The 18,813-nt window shown below is 44.2% G+C and overlaps 1 protein-coding gene across 1 annotated transcript; it reads right to left on the reverse strand.

Moving 5' to 3' along the window:
• Positions 1 to 11,303: 11,303 nt before the first annotated feature.
• Positions 11,304 to 13,212, reverse strand: LOC147892694 (uncharacterized). The gene is made up of 3 exons (XM_087387132.1): positions 12,407 to 13,212; positions 11,779 to 12,324; positions 11,304 to 11,677 (listed from the first exon to the last, which is right to left on the reverse strand). The coding sequence occupies exons 1-3, from the start codon at positions 13,193 to 13,195 to the stop codon at positions 11,549 to 11,551; spliced, it is 1,464 nt and encodes a 487-aa protein (XP_087243258.1). The 5' UTR covers positions 13,196 to 13,212; the 3' UTR covers positions 11,304 to 11,548.
• Between the last annotated feature and the right edge of the window lie 5,601 nt (positions 13,213 to 18,813).

The following is an 18,813-nucleotide window of genomic DNA, read 5'->3' on the forward strand; positions in this document are numbered from 1 at the left end:
GATTTACATAGAGCCAGTTGTAGCCAATCAAGTGACATGTGAGTGGGGATAAGGGCAAGATCCCATGGATATGGTTGCAATCGCCTATACATTATTATGAATCTCGTCCTTTGGTGTGGAGATATTATTAGGTACTTAATGGAAGGAAGATCACCCCTTGAAATGAAAGCAGTAGATGCTTGAAAACTGATTCTAAAGGCTGCACCCTATCAACTCATTGCAAGACAATTGTACAAGATGGGCAAGCACTAGGTATTAAGAAGATGTGTAATGTCTCATGAGATCATGCCAATCCTAAGTGAAGTCCATGAAGGCATTGCAGGAGGACACTTCCAAGGGGAAGCCACATTAAGAAAAGTCCTCCTTGCAGGCTACTGGTGGCCAACACTATGGGCAGATGCCTATGAATATGTAAAAGGCTGTGATGTATGCCAATGAACTACTAAACCACAACACAAAGTCTTCAATCCCCTAACAACAGTTGTTGCACAAAAACCATTTGAAAAATGGGGGATTGACTATGTGGGTCCCATCCATCCACCAGCAAAAGGAACACAGGCACGCTACATGATTGTGGCCACTAATTACTTTACAAAATGGGATGAAGCTAAAGCAGTCAGAAAGGCAGATGCCAGAAGCATATCAAGATTCTTATACAAAAATGTGATCACCTTATTTGGATGTCCCATTGAAATTGTGTCGAATAGAGGCACACATTTTGTCAATGAGGTAATCCAAGAACTCTTGTATGGCTTTATGGTAATCCATAGAAAAAGGACACCCTACTACCCCCAAGGGAATGGATAGGCCGAATCCACCAACAAAATATTATGCATTATCCTCACTAAGGTAGTAGAACCACAACGTTCTGATTGGGCAGAGAAACTGAATGCAGCCTTATGGGCATACAAAACCACACTCAAGGTCAGTATAGGGAACACACCTTTTCAATTAGTGTACAGCCTTGAAGCTATGGTCCCACTAGAATTTGTAATACCAAGCCTACGCATAGCAGTACACGAATGCATGGGAGACCATGAATCCTTGAAAGAAAGACTCTTTCAGTTGGAGAAGCATACAAAGACAAGACCAGGTGCCTACCATGCCATGACAACAAAAAAATGCAAAAGAAAGGCATGGTTTGATAGAAATCTTAAAGCTAAAGACATCAAGGAAGGTGACTTGATCTTGTTATACAATGCCAAAGTACACAAGGAGAAACTGAAGTATCTAGGTCAAGGACCCTACCGAGTAAGAAAGATGAATCCCATCGGAGCTATGTTGCTAGAAACATTGGATGGAGTCCAATTCAACATAACAATAAACGAGAGTGCTACTACTTCAACACGCAAGCCATCCCTGATAAAAATGAAGATTGGGAAACCCATGTCTTCCTTAGTTAGGATTAGATTGTTACACGCGCACTCACTAGCATATGCACATTTTTTTTCCACATATAGTTTGCACTAGATTGTTACATGCACACTCACTGGCATATGCACATTTTTGCACATTTAGGAAGACCTAATGAATTTCATATTAGGGATGATTGAGTCTTAGTTTCCCTATTAAATCCCACAAATAAGCATATAGTTAGTCCCTACCTAATCGACACATCACGTGCACTCACACGATTTTGCATAGGCACATAATAGATTGCATCAATGATAGTATCACACACTTTCATTCCATACTCTCAAAGCATGCAATGAATTCACAAGTAGGACAAGAAGCTATGCCAAAACTCTAGATGAATTGGCAAAAGAGTATGTAGCCTCAACAATGAGACCCCTGCCAAACATCAAAGTCGTCTCCTAAATGTAAAAACATTAGACTTGCATACAAACTTATCCACAAGCTCAATGATACGGGTGTAATCTCATCCAACATGTATGCAAGATAGCAAGAAATGCCAGCCTCAACAACGAGACCCCTGCCAAACCTCTTCCCAACAAGATTCAATGGCAGAGTCCACAGCCTCAGCAACGGGATCCCCTCTAAAATTCATAGCCATCTACCCCTCCTCAAGAGGAGATAAGCTTCCTGACTACAAACCACAAATGATATGGTGCAAAAGCATTACAGTAGGAATGACTCGCATGCCACAAGCTCAATAGCCATTGGGTTTCGCACATAGCATCCTAACTCTGAAATCAAAATAAGCCATAACCCGAGGACGAGTAATCAAATGGATCCAGGACTATGTTGTCTTTGTGCCAACATGGACTTAGGTAGTACAAAATGTGTGTGTAGAGTAGCGGCAAAGCTCCACTTGTACTTGCATAAGGCTAGGAATAATCCCTCTTAGAAATCCAACTTGAATTTTCTACATGCAAGTTCTACATACAATTCCTACATGCAACATGCGAGTTCTACATGCAACTCCTACATGCGAGTTCTACATGCAACTCCTAGATGCATGTTCTACATGCAACTCCTACATGGAACTCCTACATACAACTCCTACATGCATGTTCTACATGCAAGTTCTACATGCAACTCCTACATGCAACTTCTATATGCAAGTTCTACATGTAGAGAGAGAATGTCTTACAATTCCTACATGCAAAGAGAGAAGCTCTAACTTGTATAAATACCCCATAATGGAATGAAGCCCACACTCTTTGGTACATTATGTTGAGTTCTACTTTGGTATTCCGAGCAATTGTCTCAAGTGTCCATGCTTCCTTGCACTCCACATCCAAAAGCTTGTCCTAACCTTGCAACTCTTGCTCCCCTCTCCTATAACCTTGCAACCCATCCTCTCCCTCTCCTCCTCCCTCCTCCTCCTCCCTCCTCTTCCCTCCTCCTCCCTCTCCTCCCTCCTCCTCCCTCCTCCTCCTCCTCCTCCTCCTCCCTACTCTCTCTTCTTTCCTCGATGCTCTTACACCTTCCTCTCCCACTCCTATTCTCCCCCTAAACCCTTACTTCCTCAACCCTTAACCTCCATGATCTATGAGGGAGATGAGTTCTCCACCATGTACTCTACCCTAAACCTTGGACCTCCTTCTAAACCTTGGAACCTCCTTCTAAACCTTAAACTCCTCCTAAACCCCGTAACCCCCAATGAAGGCGAAAGCCTTCATTACCTCAACCATGATGATGCATGTTCCTTTCACACATGCATGCACTATGTTTTCTTACCACACTTAAGCCTACGTCTCTCATCGGAATACGATTTGAGGTCCTAAGCTACACGTATACTACAAACGACAACCCCTATATATCTGTAGGTGACAAAAAGCCTCGAAACCTTGCATACTGAGAATACCCTGCTCTTCCTGTGGAAGCTATGGGAAAGAGCCAACACTTTGTGAGGCAAGGGGGGCCTCCCACGCAATCAAGACAATGTGCCTCGTGCTAACAGCTTACCTACCCTACCTAGCCCATAGGCTAGACTCACATAGAACACCTTTCTACCATCAATGGTCTCATTGATAGACCTCATTTGACATGCAAGTGAGGATCCATATAGTGTCCTGGGCTCACACATGGCATCTCCTCATATGGGGACCTTACAACTTGAGCACCTTGGACCACTGGTGGTTACTAGGAGGGTGGGGCATTGAGCATATCTAACAAAGAAAATTGCACTCTAGACATCTAAATGGAAGAGTTGCAAATTTCTACTCTAAGAAAAAACATGAAGGAGAAAGGGTTTGTTAGAAACGAAACAGCCAATGCCTTGGTCCATATGATCAAGATGGCTAGTGGGCCAGAAGCAAATGCCGATCCAGGGTGTGAGAAAACATGCGTGCCTCAGTATCTGTGGAGCGCTCTAAGGTGGATGGAACCTATGTGGAAGCATGATGAAGAGAGTGCTCATGACATGTACCTCAAGTCAATTAGGTACCAAGATAGATTAGCTTGGACTCATAAACATAATCTTGAGCGTATGTGTATTTCTCTATTCAACAATACAATATAGGCTTCTTATATAGAGAGAGCCTTTAGAAAAGTCAACACTTGTGGGATCCTCTGATCCACATCTCTCCTTGTGGATATCCTTGATCCATATCTCCACATCAAGTAGTCTACATCCTACAGTGGCTACTTTAATTTAATACTTTCCTATACCATACCTTAGCCTCTAATATGTGCACATGTCACCATATCTCAACACCTCCCCTTGGTGCCATGATCCTTTGGCTATACTACAAGGTGGTCAGATGTGAGTTTACATTCCATCACCTCCCCTTAGTGCATAACTTGCTACATAAGCTATTCAAGTGTGGCTTTTACATGTCAATACCTCCCCTGAGTGCTTTCCTAGCTACTCTTAGGTGGTCAAGTTTCATTTACAAACATGTGGGCTAAAGGTGGCAAAGATGTTGCTTCTCAATGCTTGATGTCGATGGCATTATCCTCTTTGCCTACTATTGTTTGATGCATGATGCTTTGTTCTTCCTATTCTTTTAATTCTTTATGTGTGGATGCCATGTTCTGTGCTATGGTCATCTCATGCACTTGTGCTTTTGGCATGCGTTGTGCATTCATGTATTGATTTGTCATTTTTTGCAAAGGTCTTACCAATTGATTTCTTTCAATATTGGGAGCATCTAATCGCTAACAATGATTTTGAATTGACAGCGCATAGAGCTTGAAAGGATGATCACTTTTCCTTTTTGGAGCATGTCCAAATTCTTCCTGGATTGGAAGTTACGGCTTGTCGAAGTTTTATTAAGAGTGGCAATTGGTGATGTGGCATAGGGAGCCACATGCTGCTTACAAACTGTGCTTGGCAAGGAGTTACTGTGCTAAGGTGGCCCTATGCCATGTGGCAATCTTTTGGACCGAATGAGTTAACCCAAGGTAAAACAAACCTAACCATGGTCACATCATATCTTGACACATGCCAAAATCCTAACCATAGGCTAACGTAAGGTATCTAGAGACTTAGCTTGAGAGGCTTATTTGCCACATGTCTCAACAATGCCACATGTCCTAAGGTTTGACCTTAGGGAAGAAAGAAAGAAAGCTGAGGCTTCTCTCCTGCAGCAACGACGGCGATGCGAAGGACCTACGAATATTTAGAGGCATTCAAGACGAGCTTATCCATAGGAATTAATAAGCAAATGTGCCAAATCTCCCCCCAAGCTTGGGGAGCATCCCACCCTTCGAAGAATGTCACCCTTTTAATTACCTCCGATGCAGCAAGTAGCTCGATCACTGCACAATGAGTAGAATTGAAATCAAAGTCCTCCCAGTGTATCACTAGTTCTTCACCTTGAATCATCCATGGTGTATCATCCCACCCGTTGTCTCCTTGAACCATGCATTGTACAATCATTTATTGAAGATCGACATGAAGATCAAGAAAGAGATCTCACCAATTGGTAGCCGTAATGAGCAGAGGACTCATCTTCACCAATTCTTCCCTTTCTTCCCAAATCTTGCTAAAGCTTGTTCTCCCTCAGTTCTCTGCCATTCTCCAAGCCCTTCCTACTGGAGATACCCCTCGTTTGGGCGAACTTCCACCTGCAAGCAATTGAAAAAAAAAAATGTCTCTGCTGGCTGCCATTCTCCAAACAGCGCATTTTTTTGTCATTCTTCTGTTGCAAAATACTCCCTACCTGCTGCACCATTGCTCGAGCCCTCTTAGGAGTAGATGGGCGACCTTAAGACGAACATTTTGAGTCACTTTGCAGCCAATTTGGTTTAGTAATGAAGGATAAAACATCAAAACACAGGTTCAGCCTGCAGCAACTCCTCCGGGCAAAACAGCGTGCCATTTCACCCAACCTCTATGCTGGATCTTCTCTGGTATATGAGCTTTCTTTTGCTTTAGAAAGCCCTCTTTTCTTTGCTTTGAAGAGTGAGATACAAGCCCTCCAATTTCACGCCTCTGTTTTGGACAATTTTGACAAGGTTGTGAGTGTGATGCTACATTAGATGCTACTTTAGCATTTCTGAGGTTTTAAAGTTTTGAAAAGCATCAGTACAACTGTGGCTACAACTTTCTTTTAAGTTGCTATACTTGGATTTTCTTGGAAAGCTTTCATTTAGCCACCTCTGTGAAGCATTTGTTTTTCTAGCCTTGTAAGAGAGAAGACACTGCCCAATTCTTGGGTTAAACCCTCTCATGGCTACCATCTTGAATATGGATAAGTTCAATGGTAAGGGATTTCACACATGGCAGATGAAGGTTAAATTTGCATTGATGAGGGAAAACCTCTGGGGGCTTGTCAAACCGGCTTCAACTTCTTCTTCAACAGCCTCCAATGCTGGAGAATCCTTGGCTCCGACATGCCTGGCAAGAGATCCATGAGGAGAAGTCCACATGTATACCCTTAATGTAGTGCACGTACAAGAATTTGGCGAAGTATATCACCACTTCATTTTGCATATACCTTGATGAAGATTTCCTTAACATTTTGCTGAATCCGTTCGTCTCAGCAATTGACTATCTTCCAACTCCCATGCTAGTCCAAAGCTTGGGTTTGGATGCTTCCATCTCCCTCTGTTCTTCTGTGTCTCCTCGTTTGACTACCTAAGGATGCCTCTTCATCTGCCTCTAAGGGCCAGATTGCCTGGAGCTCTTATTTGGAGAGCACCTTGTGTACTTCTTGCCATTGCATGGCAACCATAGGGACTTTCCTCTTGTTGTAAAAAGCAAAAGTACTTCATTTCATGTGCTCTATTCATATCTGATACTAGATCGTAGATTCTGAACTTTTTCAAGTTCACTCCTTTCACACAAGGAGGGTGGATATTTATGTCACTTCTCGACGAGTTCAAGGATCAAAGGGCTCTGATACCATGTTGGTAAACTGAAAGGAAAGCATTGAGTGAAGACAAACTGAGAATTCTTGCTTATGGAATGAAGAAAGGTGAGGTCCTTAAGTAGGCACCTCTTACATGATCATTGACATCACTGATGACCTCTGAGCTCCACAATCATCTCCTCAATCTACTCCTAGATTCTCTCAATCATCCTATGTGGCTTCTACCACCACCTAACAGTGCGTATGGGCACCTAACTGTGCCTCTAGCACACACACATAGAAACTAAGGTGTGCGTGGGGCATACACCTTGAGATATCCCATCATCTTACTCTCTTGAACATGTCTAGGAAATGGTTTCCGTGCCTGTTTTCCAAATTGACAAGCTTCACATACCTTATGCATTTCTGCAACCTTGAACTTAGGCAATCCTACAGCAATATTGTGGGCCTGCATTAATTTAAGTTACTGTACATTAACACGACCAATGCATTTATGCCAGATATCAATATCTGTAACTACACCAGTCCCATGTGCAAACATTGCTACACTCAATTAAGGCATGTCCACATCCAATGTAAACATCCTAACCTTCTTCTTCCCTTTTGCTATCAAGGGACCTTTATTTTTCATATCCTCAACAAAGCATCCATGAGGATTAAATCTGACATGCAACTGCTCAACCATTTGACCAACAGGAACCAGGTTCTTGGTGATATTCAGGACATGAAATACATCAGACAAGTATTTCTTTTTCCCATCCTACATAGACAAAGGAATTTTACCAATCTACGTAATATGATGTGCAATATAACCACTAGTCTCCACAAATCCTGGTTTTTCCATTTTCCTTGCATCCTGCATGGATCCATTCTGCATGACCTGTCATGTGGTTTGATGCACCTGAGTCAACATACCACACATCATTGCCTTCTTCTGCACTTGTCACAGAATTGGTCTTGTGATGCACCATAAATAGATGCTCATTTCTATCATCAGCCTGTCTACTAGAGGATGCATAATTGCCTTGCTGCAATTTTCCAGTCATGATGTCATTCTGCTTTTTATAGCAGTCTTTAACCATATGACCCATTTTACCACAATAGTAGCATTCAACATTGATGTTTGCATTTTGGCCTCTTTGCCATCCACCACGTCCTCCATAGGACTGGTTTTCTTGAATTTGCTGCATATTTTGATTTTTGCCACGGCCTCGAAATCGGCCTGCTCTACCTCTACCTCTACCTCTTCTAGCATTTGAGTAGAAGACAACTTCTTTTGAAGTTCCTCCTAAAGAAGATGCACCACCATTTCTCTGCTTTTCAGAAATTAGAAGAGCAATCAACTCCTCAAAATCAGGAAAATTCTCACGGACGACAATGGATGTCCGGAATTGTGCATAATCCTTTCCTAGACCATGCAAGGTCACAGAAACTAAATCATCATCTTCCACTGGCGACCCAATAGAAGCAAGTGCATTTGCAATCTTCTTCACCTTCATGTGGTAGTCATTGATGCTCATATTTTCTCTCTGCACATTATGCAACTCCTGCTTGAGCTGCATTTTCCTAGCTTGCGTATTTGTGCTATACATTTCTGTCAAAGTATCCCACACCTCCTTCGGCGTGCTTGCATCCTAAATATGCACAATCATAGAATCTAAAATACTGATAGACAGCAAGTACATAACTTTCCTGGCTCTCTCATGCCAGCCTTCAAATGCCTGCAACTCCTGTTGATTGAGAACATTAGTAATAGCTGGTTCTTGTTCAGCTCTAGTAATGAACTCCCAATAGCCTTTTCCCTTAAGGAAATTCGTCATTCTAAACTTCCTTGCTTGTAAGTTGTTCTTGTCAAACTTTTCAGTGACAATCTGTGAAAGAGCATCAGACGCCATTACAGAACACTGCAAAATATTCTGTCACTGCAAACAAACACAACTTCTGCCTCACAAGGGCAAATCTGCAAAATTGACGAGTGGTATTTGACCACACAGTCACTTCCTAGTGACGATTATGCATCAATAGGCAATAAGAATGATTCTATCACTCCCAATATCTCTGCGCACAGGCATCTGTTTGTCTGTCTATTTGTCTCTCTCTCTCTCTCTCTCTCTCTCTCTCTCTCTCTCTCTCTCTTTCTCTCTCTCTTCGTCTCCCTCTCTCTCTATCCCTCTCTTTACCCTCTCTCTCTCTCTCTCTCTCTCTCTTTCGCTCTCTAACATCCTATAGTCAACCAAGGTGTGTTGATTCCCACCGACTGAGGCGCATCACCTGGCCCGACTGACTGACACCAAAGCCTAAATTAAAAAAACTCACCCAAAGACGAAAGGAAACAGACAAGTGGAAGAAAGCGACAGCTACAAGCATGGTGGTAGCAGGGGCAAGGTCTTTTTATAAGATTTGGCATCGACACCACGTGGTACCTCTCGTGACCGTGCGGTCTCTCAACAGCCACCATTGCTGATCCTTGCAAATCCAACGGTCCTTGATGGCACAAGTGCCACCCTGTATAACATTGCACGGTATGGGTATGTCACTCGGCGGTGTCTCATGGCGCCCTAGGAAAAACCGTGTGGTATGGGTGTGGCACCAGGTAGGGTCTCTCTTACTACGTGGTGTGTGAAGACACATACAGCATGGTATTTTGACAAACCGTGCGGTATGTTCCCAATCGATAGCCGGTGGAAAAAAACATGTTTTTTGCGTTTAGGGCGTTAGGCTGCATTTTTTAATTAAAAAATATGCATTTTATTTTATTTTTAACATACTTTTTAAATCTGGGGTGGCTAAGAGAGAGCGGTGGCCTAATTTGAACCATCATCCCCAATGCAAGCTTTGGTGTAAGCAAAGCCATTCCTAGTGGTTGCCTAAGCAGGTAGCGAGGGAGTTCACTTTGATAGCAAGGGAACAGGATTTTGTTTCCTCAAGGATGTTTGGCCAACCAACCCTTTAATGCTACAACGTGCGGATTTCACAAATTGGGTTTCAGCTTCAAGGAAGCCTTTATCAAAGCTTCAGCCTCGGCACTTCATGGGTACTTAGTTGTCATCTACTCCTTTGCTTACAAGAGCTGCTTGGAAGAAAATGGGCTCCATTTGACTCAATGGACATTTGGGCCCATCGTCTATCACTCGTCTATCACGCGTATGAATCTCCATGACTTCCAACCACTTGAACTTTCTGCTATGGTAGGTGTTGGTTGCTAAGCTCTCTACCAAGGACCGCATAGGCAAGTGGAAGAGCATCTCCCCAACTTATTCTATGTGCAGGGTTGCGCATGAGAATCATTTTCATCTCTTTTGGGGGTGTGTAGCAATGTGCCCGTTGTGGCATAGGATTCGTGTCCGGTGCGCAACTGCGAGTTTAACAGCTCCTTCCAAATGGAAGCAAGCGTTGTTTGGTAATTGGGGCCAGATGAATGAGTTTCAGGTGCATGTTTGGCAAATTATTCATGCTTGCATTATTCACCATGTTTGGAGGACTGAGGAATCTTATGATTTTTAACCGATGTTCTTTTCGTGGTTATATCTTGTTTGAGGATCTTGTTTGAGGTCTAGCAAACTATCATTGATGTTTTAGGGCTTTACATCCGCACTTCGCAGTCTGTTGGTATGGCATGTCGTGCTCTGCAAGCCAAGCTCTAAATGCTGTAATTTTCATTTTTTTAATTTCTTATTTTTTTGAATAAAATCTCTTTTTCTTTGCAAAATAAAAATAAAAATAGGACTAGTGTTGTTAGGAACTTAAGTGCACACTTAATCCAAGGACAGGATCCAGCATTGAACAATCTGATACTTCATGATAAGGATTCAGGTTGGGCTAAATTGCTGGCTATCTGAAGATCCCTTTCGCAATCATATTGCACCCACTCAGTTGAAACCCTGCCTCTGTACTAGCCAAATCTTTCCTAGTGCACTAACATGAATGATTTTCTTACAATTGATATAATATTCTGATTTGATTTGGGAGAAAGAGATTAATGAAAAAGCCATACATCTAGATATAAACAGGTTCTAAACAAGTCACTCATCTCATCTTTGCCATCCTTCCACTTTTTGAATTGATGAACTAAATTTTTGGATCATTTGTAACTTATTTTGGAAGGATATTAATAAGTGTCTGATAGTGAGCCCATGTCTTTCATATTATGATGCGACGCAACATTATATCGTAACGTTTTATGCCATAGAGGCACTAAAAATCATAAATATGGCAAGTTAAATAAATTTAAGACAATTTGTCCGCAAAATTGATCTTTTGAATGAATGATTTCAATATGTGCGTAAAATCTTAAAAAGTCCACTGACTTTACTTGTTATGTGGGTGGCAATAGAGGAGAGCACAAAGTTGGCTTTTGAATTTTTTTTTAACTTGCACACAACTTTTCTTTACATTTTTTAAAATGCAAACAAGTAACTAACTTTAGCCAAGCTCTAGATTACCTTGCCTATAACACTAGAGGAATGATGAAAGTTTAAAACCCATTTGTAGAAGTACCCATGAGAAACAAAGATTATGATATCACACCAAATGTACTCTATGATATGGAAGCATAGTCACAATATCATTTTTCCTTGAAATACTAGCCCTTTTGTTCATGGCTTTTAGGATTTATCTTTAGCTTTGGATAAACATATGCTTTGCATGAGATCTTGTTGAGTAATATTCATGGTCATTGAGACTAGAAATGAGGAAAGCTATGCATAAGTGTTATTGTTGTTTCATTTTCTATCCTAGATCGCATAAATCTACATTTGGAGGTCTTTTTTGTTCTATCCTAGATCTCAGAAATCTATGTTCATTTTCGGGAGCCTTTCCTATGTTTACGTAGTTTGCTGTGGGGCAATGATCTCGTCTTGCTTGCATCGTCTCAATCGAACATCGAGCAGCCTCGACGATTTGAACCGTAAAAAGTTTAAAGACAAAATTTCACAACACTGTCGTCGAGGAGCCTGTAAAACCAAAACCCCAAAACGAAATGAACAAATCCAGCGACATGTTGTAATGAGCAAACCCTGCGACATATGATGAAGGAGAGGCCTCGGCGACGTACCAGAAACCATGAATCGCTTTGAGATTCCTTGAACACCTTGATCCTTTCCGGCACCATCACTTTCGGACAACTCGTCTGTCTCCACAGATCGTCAATCCAACGATACGTTGTCACGGACGTGTCGTTGCTCCTGGCAACCCTCTGCACGCTTTCCATGTAGAAGACGGACGGATTTTGGCAAGACTCTTTGGCCAGGGGTCTCACGCCGAAGGTGAATAGATCGCTGTCTGCTCGCGATGTCTTCCAATCCACGAAGGTTAGAAGTGCTCTCTGGAGCTGGAGAGGAGTGTGGTGTAGCCCTGCGAATAGCTGAACTGCGTATCCCCATGACACGGACACGGTAACGTTCCTCTGGTTGTCGTAACAGATGCTTTGCTGAAGGAGGCCCGCTGGATCCACCATGGCAGCGCGCAGCAGATGCTTGAGGGCGTCCAGCCGAGTTTTGTTGGGGAAAATGGGCGCGACGGCGTCGATATGATGGAGAGACACAAGCGGCGCCAGGGGATGGGAGGCCAGGAGGCCGAAGATGTTGCCTCGAAGATCAATCTGGCCACAGAGAAATTTAGGGATGATATTCTACAACAGAAGTGCGGAGGTAATCTGGATGACCGCGGGATGACCAATATACCTGGTGGAAGCCGGGCTCGCGAGTAAGAGGAACGCCGAGCTCGGCGGTGCAAGCTTCAATGCGGCCGTCGCTGCCGTAGACGTGGGGGTAGCGGCGGAGGCAGCGGTCCTGGGACTTGGCGAGGGCCTGAGCGAGGGGGAAGCTGATGGCGAAGCCGCCACCGCCGAAGGCCATGGAGAAGGAGTGAATTGTGCTCTGCTTTTGGCTTTCGGAGGGGTGGCCGACGTAGAAGAAGCGAGAGTGGTCGTATTTGCGGAGGAGGAGGGCGAGGTTGGAGGGGAAGAAGGCGGTGTCGTCGTCGCCCATGACGAACCAGCGGACGTCGGGGAGGCCACGACGGAAGGTTTCGGCGACGATTTTGGAGATGCGGACGGCGGGTGGGTCGGAGGAGCTGCCGGAGAGGACGACGTACGGCAAAAGGGTTGGCGGAGGAGAGGCGGTTCCGGCGGCGGTGGGCAGTTTATCGAGCCATACGAAGCCCTTGGCGCCGCCGAGGGCGGCGCTCGGCCACCAGGCCTTGACGTATTCCTGTCTCCGCCCCCAGCTCCGGCCGCTGGCCGCTATTGCGAAGACTAAATGCTTTAGTTCCGTCGGCGTCGACGCCGCACCGCCGCCGCCCTCCGCCCCTCCCCCGTCAGTCTCTGTCACTCTTCCGCCACCCACCCTCCTTTCCGTCGTCGCCCAAAAACTCCGCCACCTGCATCCCGCCGCCCCCCCACACGCCGGCAGCAGTTGCTCTCCCCCTCCTCCCCCCCACGCCACCATGCACACATACACCACCAGCCCCATCCCCGCCACCGCCGCCACCCTCCTCTTCGCCTGCCCCCACCATTCGTTCCGCTTCTTCTCCACCACCGCCAACGTCTGATGACCTCCTTGCACCGGATCGACCTTGCTGCTGCGCATAGCCAACCAACGATTCCGCACTTCACCCTAGCTATCCGGTGTCTGTGCGTGACAATAGAACCTGCCGACAATTCCAAGTATACTCTTCCTCCCTCGAATTCGCTCTGCGTCCCTCGCCAACGAAAGATCGCCACTCTGTGATCGATTCAGCGTTTCTCCCCCTCCACTAGTCTTTTTCGGCGTGCTTCCTTTCCACTACTGATCACAGCAACCGCAGCACTACGCACAGCGCCGGCAGGCCGCCCAAGTGTCGACCGCAGTGTGAGAAAAAGCCACCGCTCGGCTGCACTATCTACAAGACTACAACTCGCGCTTGTCCGTCTTTCTTGTTGGCGAACCTGGCTTGCGGCTTGCCCATCATTTCTTTCAAATCGTCCTCCCTGTCTGCAGTGCTGCACTTGTACGCCAAAATCGTTAATCAATCAACCACATGAATAATATCGCCTTGTGCTGCTTGCGCAGTGTGCTTCCGCGTGTGCGGGGCAGTTGGAGGGCACTAGCCATTTTTCTGGACGCGAAGGCTCAAGACCAGAATGATCAACATCTTCTCCTCGTATTATTTCCTCCTAGATTTCGCGATTGCCACAACCAACACGCCCGTTCTAATTCCGGATTCCGGAATTTGAGGTAGAAAAACCGAGCGTGAGTCGGGCGGTGAAAAGAGCATGCGTGTCGCGACCGGTAGGACATAAAATGGACCTGGCCTTACTTCCGTGGTCCTCTTCGTACCGATCAGCTTTTAAACTATCTTGAGCTCTCCCGAGTCCCGCCGAGCCCCGATCAGCTTTTAATAAAATCTCAAGCTCTTGCTCTCGAATCTTGCCTCCATCGCAATTTGCCACTGTGCACATTTCACACGATCTTTAATGTACTTCCCTTGCGGCTCCCGTTGGGGGCCGGGGCCCTTGAACCAAGAAGTCCAGGTTGAATATCAATGCATAGCACACACGTCCCCTCAGTTCTTCTAGAGCGCTCCAGCGTCCTTTCTCACTGCTCAACCCGATAGCTTCATAAAAATCCTCCCTTTTAATCTTCGCAGCTTTCTGTATCGCGTTCTCGCTATTGGACCGGGAGGCCTGATTCTATTGCGTGTTGCGCTACAATGTTATCCAGATCTTGATTCAACGGACATAACCGTCTCTTGGGTTTCCGAAACCAGCTGTGACGGGAAAATCACGTTATAATTGTCAAAAGAGCAACCACGTGCTCAATAGCGATTCGGCCAACTGAATTGTGAATATCAACCGATATTAGGAAGGCATCATTGAGAACGTTTGAAAAGCTATTTGACATATTAAAGAGAGGGTCACTACTTAGGAATTAGAAAAGGTTAGAGAAACCATTCTGCCATAGGACAGGTATTCCTCTCCACCATTATCCTAGTGCTTGCCAAACTTGGTTGAGCATTAAAATTTCGAGTGAAATTGAAAAATCCCGGCTAGAATTGACGGTTGCCTGTAATTTTAAGGGCTAGGATTTATCTATTTTAGTTATAAATCCCGGTAATGTATACATTTTTTAAGACTTTTATAATTCCACCTCAATTAGATCTTGATGTTACCTTTAAATTTCAAGGCTTAAAAAAACATATGTCAGATCTTCTTCCCATGTCGTGTGGTTGATTATAAACAGAGTTTCTTAGTATATCAGTGACATGCTTCAATTGGAAATGATGCATGAAAATTTGCATTGAGAGCTCAGCTTGAAGACGAAATGATATAAGCAAAGTAACTACCTACACAATCGAATTCTAATGCTTTGGGTACTACATCCTATACAATATACTTGTAGCCAAGCACCTTGATATCCCTCTTCAAGACAAGCGAGTGCAAAGTGGTTAATCGGGTCACTTATGAATCTGATAGAGCAAGGATGAGTGCATCTTAGCTCCTCTCCCTTAAGTGATCCTTGCATACACAAATTTATGTATATCTATGAACATCCATTCCCATTGGTCCCTCACTAGTAACTACATACTGGGGAAATTCAGGATCTTGAGTTTTTCCACAACAAGTCATGGAAGTGCACTTTGTGTAACAGTTCCTAGAGATCAATGAATATACATTTATGTAATCATTTTTACATGATTTAAATATGTGAGCATCATTTTGATGAAATGATGCATCCATGGGAAAACCTTCTAAGTACAAAAAATGGGAAATCGACAAACTATTGCTAGTAGTTTGACAAATATTGCTAGAAGATGATAAATCTAACACTAGTAAAAAGGTGTTGGTAGAACTAGAACTATGGCTGATATGATGATAGTACCATTGATAAAGTTTGCATGAGATTGGAGCGCCAATAGCATAATTATTGCCAACAGTACATGATCAAGTTTCATTGATAATGGTAACTTGACTATCGATAGGAGAGCCATTACTAGTAGGAGCCTGCCTGGCCATTTTCATTAGTTTGGATTTGAGTGGTAAATTCCTATCTTGCCTTAAGCCCCACCTAGTCGTGGTGGCCTAGGGAGGGGTTTCTAGCCACTATTCTCACAAGACATGCATTATGTATTTGAAATGTTACATGCGTATCATGACTATATGTTATACACCACAAGTTTCTATTAGCCTCGAGTTAACTAGACAACTCCAGTTAGGTTTGAGAAAACATGCATGGGTAAACTAGAAGCTACCCATGAGGAGTTGAGTGGCACGACCGTGAGCATCAAGGAAGAGCTAGCACTAGCCACGCCAATGAGCCAAACCTTCACATTGGTTTTGTGGATTCCCAGGACCAAGTTCAGAAGGTTATTTTTGTAACCAATGGAGTCTCGAATCCTACGTTACTTAATGTGTCTAATGGGATTTTTTAACTTGCTCTCTTACTATTGTAGTAGTCTGAGTCCAACTGGAGCCTTTGCGACTCTTAGTGCATGTGGTTCCTCAAGTCTAGGTGAGCCTTCGTGTCTCAAGTTGTGTGAGTGAACCATAGCTACAACTATTTGTAATAGGCCCAAGCCTTTTGGTAATAAACACTTATTTCATTAATTTTGGACTCATACGTTTACATTTGGACTAATCCTAAAACTCCTTCCCAAATGAAAAGTTTACTTTGTGAAAATGTTGTTCGAGAATCAACATAATAAATTTGAGAATATCTCTCTATAATGGTGCACTTAATAACAATTTAAATTAATGATTTAATAAAATATAATAGTTTAATCACATTTAAATTAATAAAAGCAATTTAAATGTATGAAAAAATTATATGTAGGCATGGATGCATGTATATATGTATGTATGCATGCATGCATGCATGTATGTATGTATGTATGTATGTATGCAAGTATGTATGGCCCATGCATGACATTAATTTACCGTAAGAGTCCTCTAAAATCTTCAAGATATCATAACAGTGTTAACAAACACCTTTTGAGAGTTTAAAAACTCTAAAATCTGGTAGATATGGAGTCACACATGACGATGCACATGCATGCATGGAACGCACATGTCCTTGGTTCATCGATGAAAGGCCATTGATACATATGGTGGGACCAGTGCACTGCACTGTCCATGTGGTATGGGCATGCCCATAAGGCTTTTATATTTATATTTATATAGTTAAGGCCCATGCATTAGATTAATTTACCATTTGAGTCTTGTAAAATCTCCAAGACTTAATAACGGTGTTAATAAACACCTTTTAGAGTTTTGGAACTCTAAAATTGCCAAGACTTAATAATGGTGCCAATAAACACCTTTCAAAGTTTCAGAAAGCAACATCGGTATAATCTCAAAGAACTTTATAAACACCTTGCAATAGTTACAAAGGTTTTTTAAGATGTGTTTGCACTGAGTCAAGCACATATCTTCAAATGATGCATCTTGATGGAGGCCAAAAGAGAGGGAAAGAAGGAAAACGGAAGGGAAGGGGGAGAGACATGGAATGGAGAGCGAAAGAGAGGAAAAGAGAGGGGGAAGCCTCAGGAAAGGAAAGAAGGTAAGGGAAGAGCAAGGAAGGGAGAGAGAGAGAGAGAGAGAGAGAGAGAGAGAGAGAGAGAAGAGCGGGGGGGGGGGGAGGAGGAGAGGGGAGCGGAGGGGAGGGGATGGGAGAGAGAGAGGGAAGGGAGGGTAGGGTAGCTCTCTCGCTGCCACAGCAGCCCCCAAAAAATAAATAAATAAACAAATTTGCACAACCCCTTACATTGCCACGGGGAAGGAAAGAAGAGAAGGGAAAGAGCGAGGGGAGGGGGGAGAGAGAGAGAGAGAGAGAGAGAGAGAGAGAGAGAGAGAGAGAGAGAGAGAAAGAGAGAGACACAGAGGAAGGGGTGGAAGGGGAGAGGGAGAGGAGAGGGAAGGGAGGGTAGGGTAGCTCTCATGAAAGGAAGAGAGAGAGAGAGAGAGAGGAGGGGGAGACGGAAGGGGAGGAGAGAGAGAGAGGGGGGGGAGGGGAAGAGAGAGAAGAGGAAAGGGAAAGGGGGAGAGGAGAGGTCTCTTGCACTGCCACAGCATCAAGAGGAAAGGAGAGAGGAGAAATTGTTTTTTTTTAAAACAAATTTAATTGGATAAGAAGAGAGGGAAGAGGGGGAGTCGCATTGTCGCCGCAGTTAAATAAATAAATATAAATATAAATATATATACATATATATATTTGGTCGTCGCGGCCCCTTGTGCTCCTGCGGCAGCAAAATGAGGGTGGGGAGGCATGGGAGAAGAGAGAGGGAGAGAAGGGAGAGGAGAAGGGGAAGAGAGAGGGAGAGAAGAGAGGAGAGGAGAAGGGGAAGAGAGAGGGAAAGAAGGGAGAAGAATGGGAAGAGAGAGGGAGAGAAGGGAGGAGAAAGGAGAGGGAGAGGGAGAGGGGGAACAGAGCGCAATGCGAGGGGGAGAGGTAGAAGGAAGGGTGAGAGTAGAAGGAAGGATGTAATTGAAAATGAGTTACAGGAGAGGGGAGAGTCAATATAATGCTCTCAAGGAATTCAAACTTTCTGCTCTAGAATTCGAACTTCTTGCTCCTCCCTCTCCCCCCCCCCCCCCCCCCACCTCTCTCTCTCTCTCTCTCTCTCCTCCTTTCCCTTCCCCTCCTCCTTTTTCCCTTCCCCCCACCTCCCCTTCTCCCCCTCCCCCCACCCTTTCTCCCTCACCCCCCCCCCCCCCCCTTTCTCCCCCCCGTTTTTCCCCTCTTCCCCTTTTCTTTTCCCCTCTCCCCCCCTTTCCCCTCCCTCCCCCTCTTCCCCTCCCCCTTTCCCCTCCCTTTTCCCCTCCCCCCTTTCCCCCCCTTTTCCCCTCCCCCCCTTTCCCGCCCCCCTTCCCCTTTCCTCTCCTCCATTCCATTAATTTCCTTTTTTCCCTACCCTCCCCAAGACAAATTTTCAAGGGCGGATATTTTCCCAAAGATGAATTTAGGAGCTTTTCCAAACTAGTGTGGCTAATATTTCAATCTTGAAATTTGATAAATTTGCCCAAAAATTAACATAACTTTCTCGTATGAGGTCCAAATTTAGCCCTCCAAGTACTCAAATCGATCGGCATAAGCCATCTAAAGTCATCTATAGG

The sequence above is a fragment of the Dipteris shenzhenensis genome, chromosome 16, assembly GCF_047967505.1.
Source record: "Dipteris shenzhenensis isolate YYH24624 ecotype China chromosome 16, Dip_SZ_1.0, whole genome shotgun sequence".
NCBI classification, from domain to species: domain Eukaryota; kingdom Viridiplantae; phylum Streptophyta; class Polypodiopsida; order Gleicheniales; family Dipteridaceae; genus Dipteris; species Dipteris shenzhenensis.

Coding starts and splice junctions, on each gene's coding strand:
- LOC147892694 (XM_087387132.1), bottom strand. CDS start 13,195: ATGGGGCTGGTGGTGTATGTGTGCATGGTGGCGTGGGGGGGAGGAGGG. Junction 12,325..12,406: donor GCGAGCCCGGCTTCCACCAG/GTATATTGGTCA, acceptor CTCTGTGGCCAG/ATTGATCTTCGAGGCAACAT. Junction 11,678..11,778: donor AAAGCGATTCATGGTTTCTG/GTACGTCGCCGA, acceptor TTGGTTTTACAG/GCTCCTCGACGACAGTGTTG.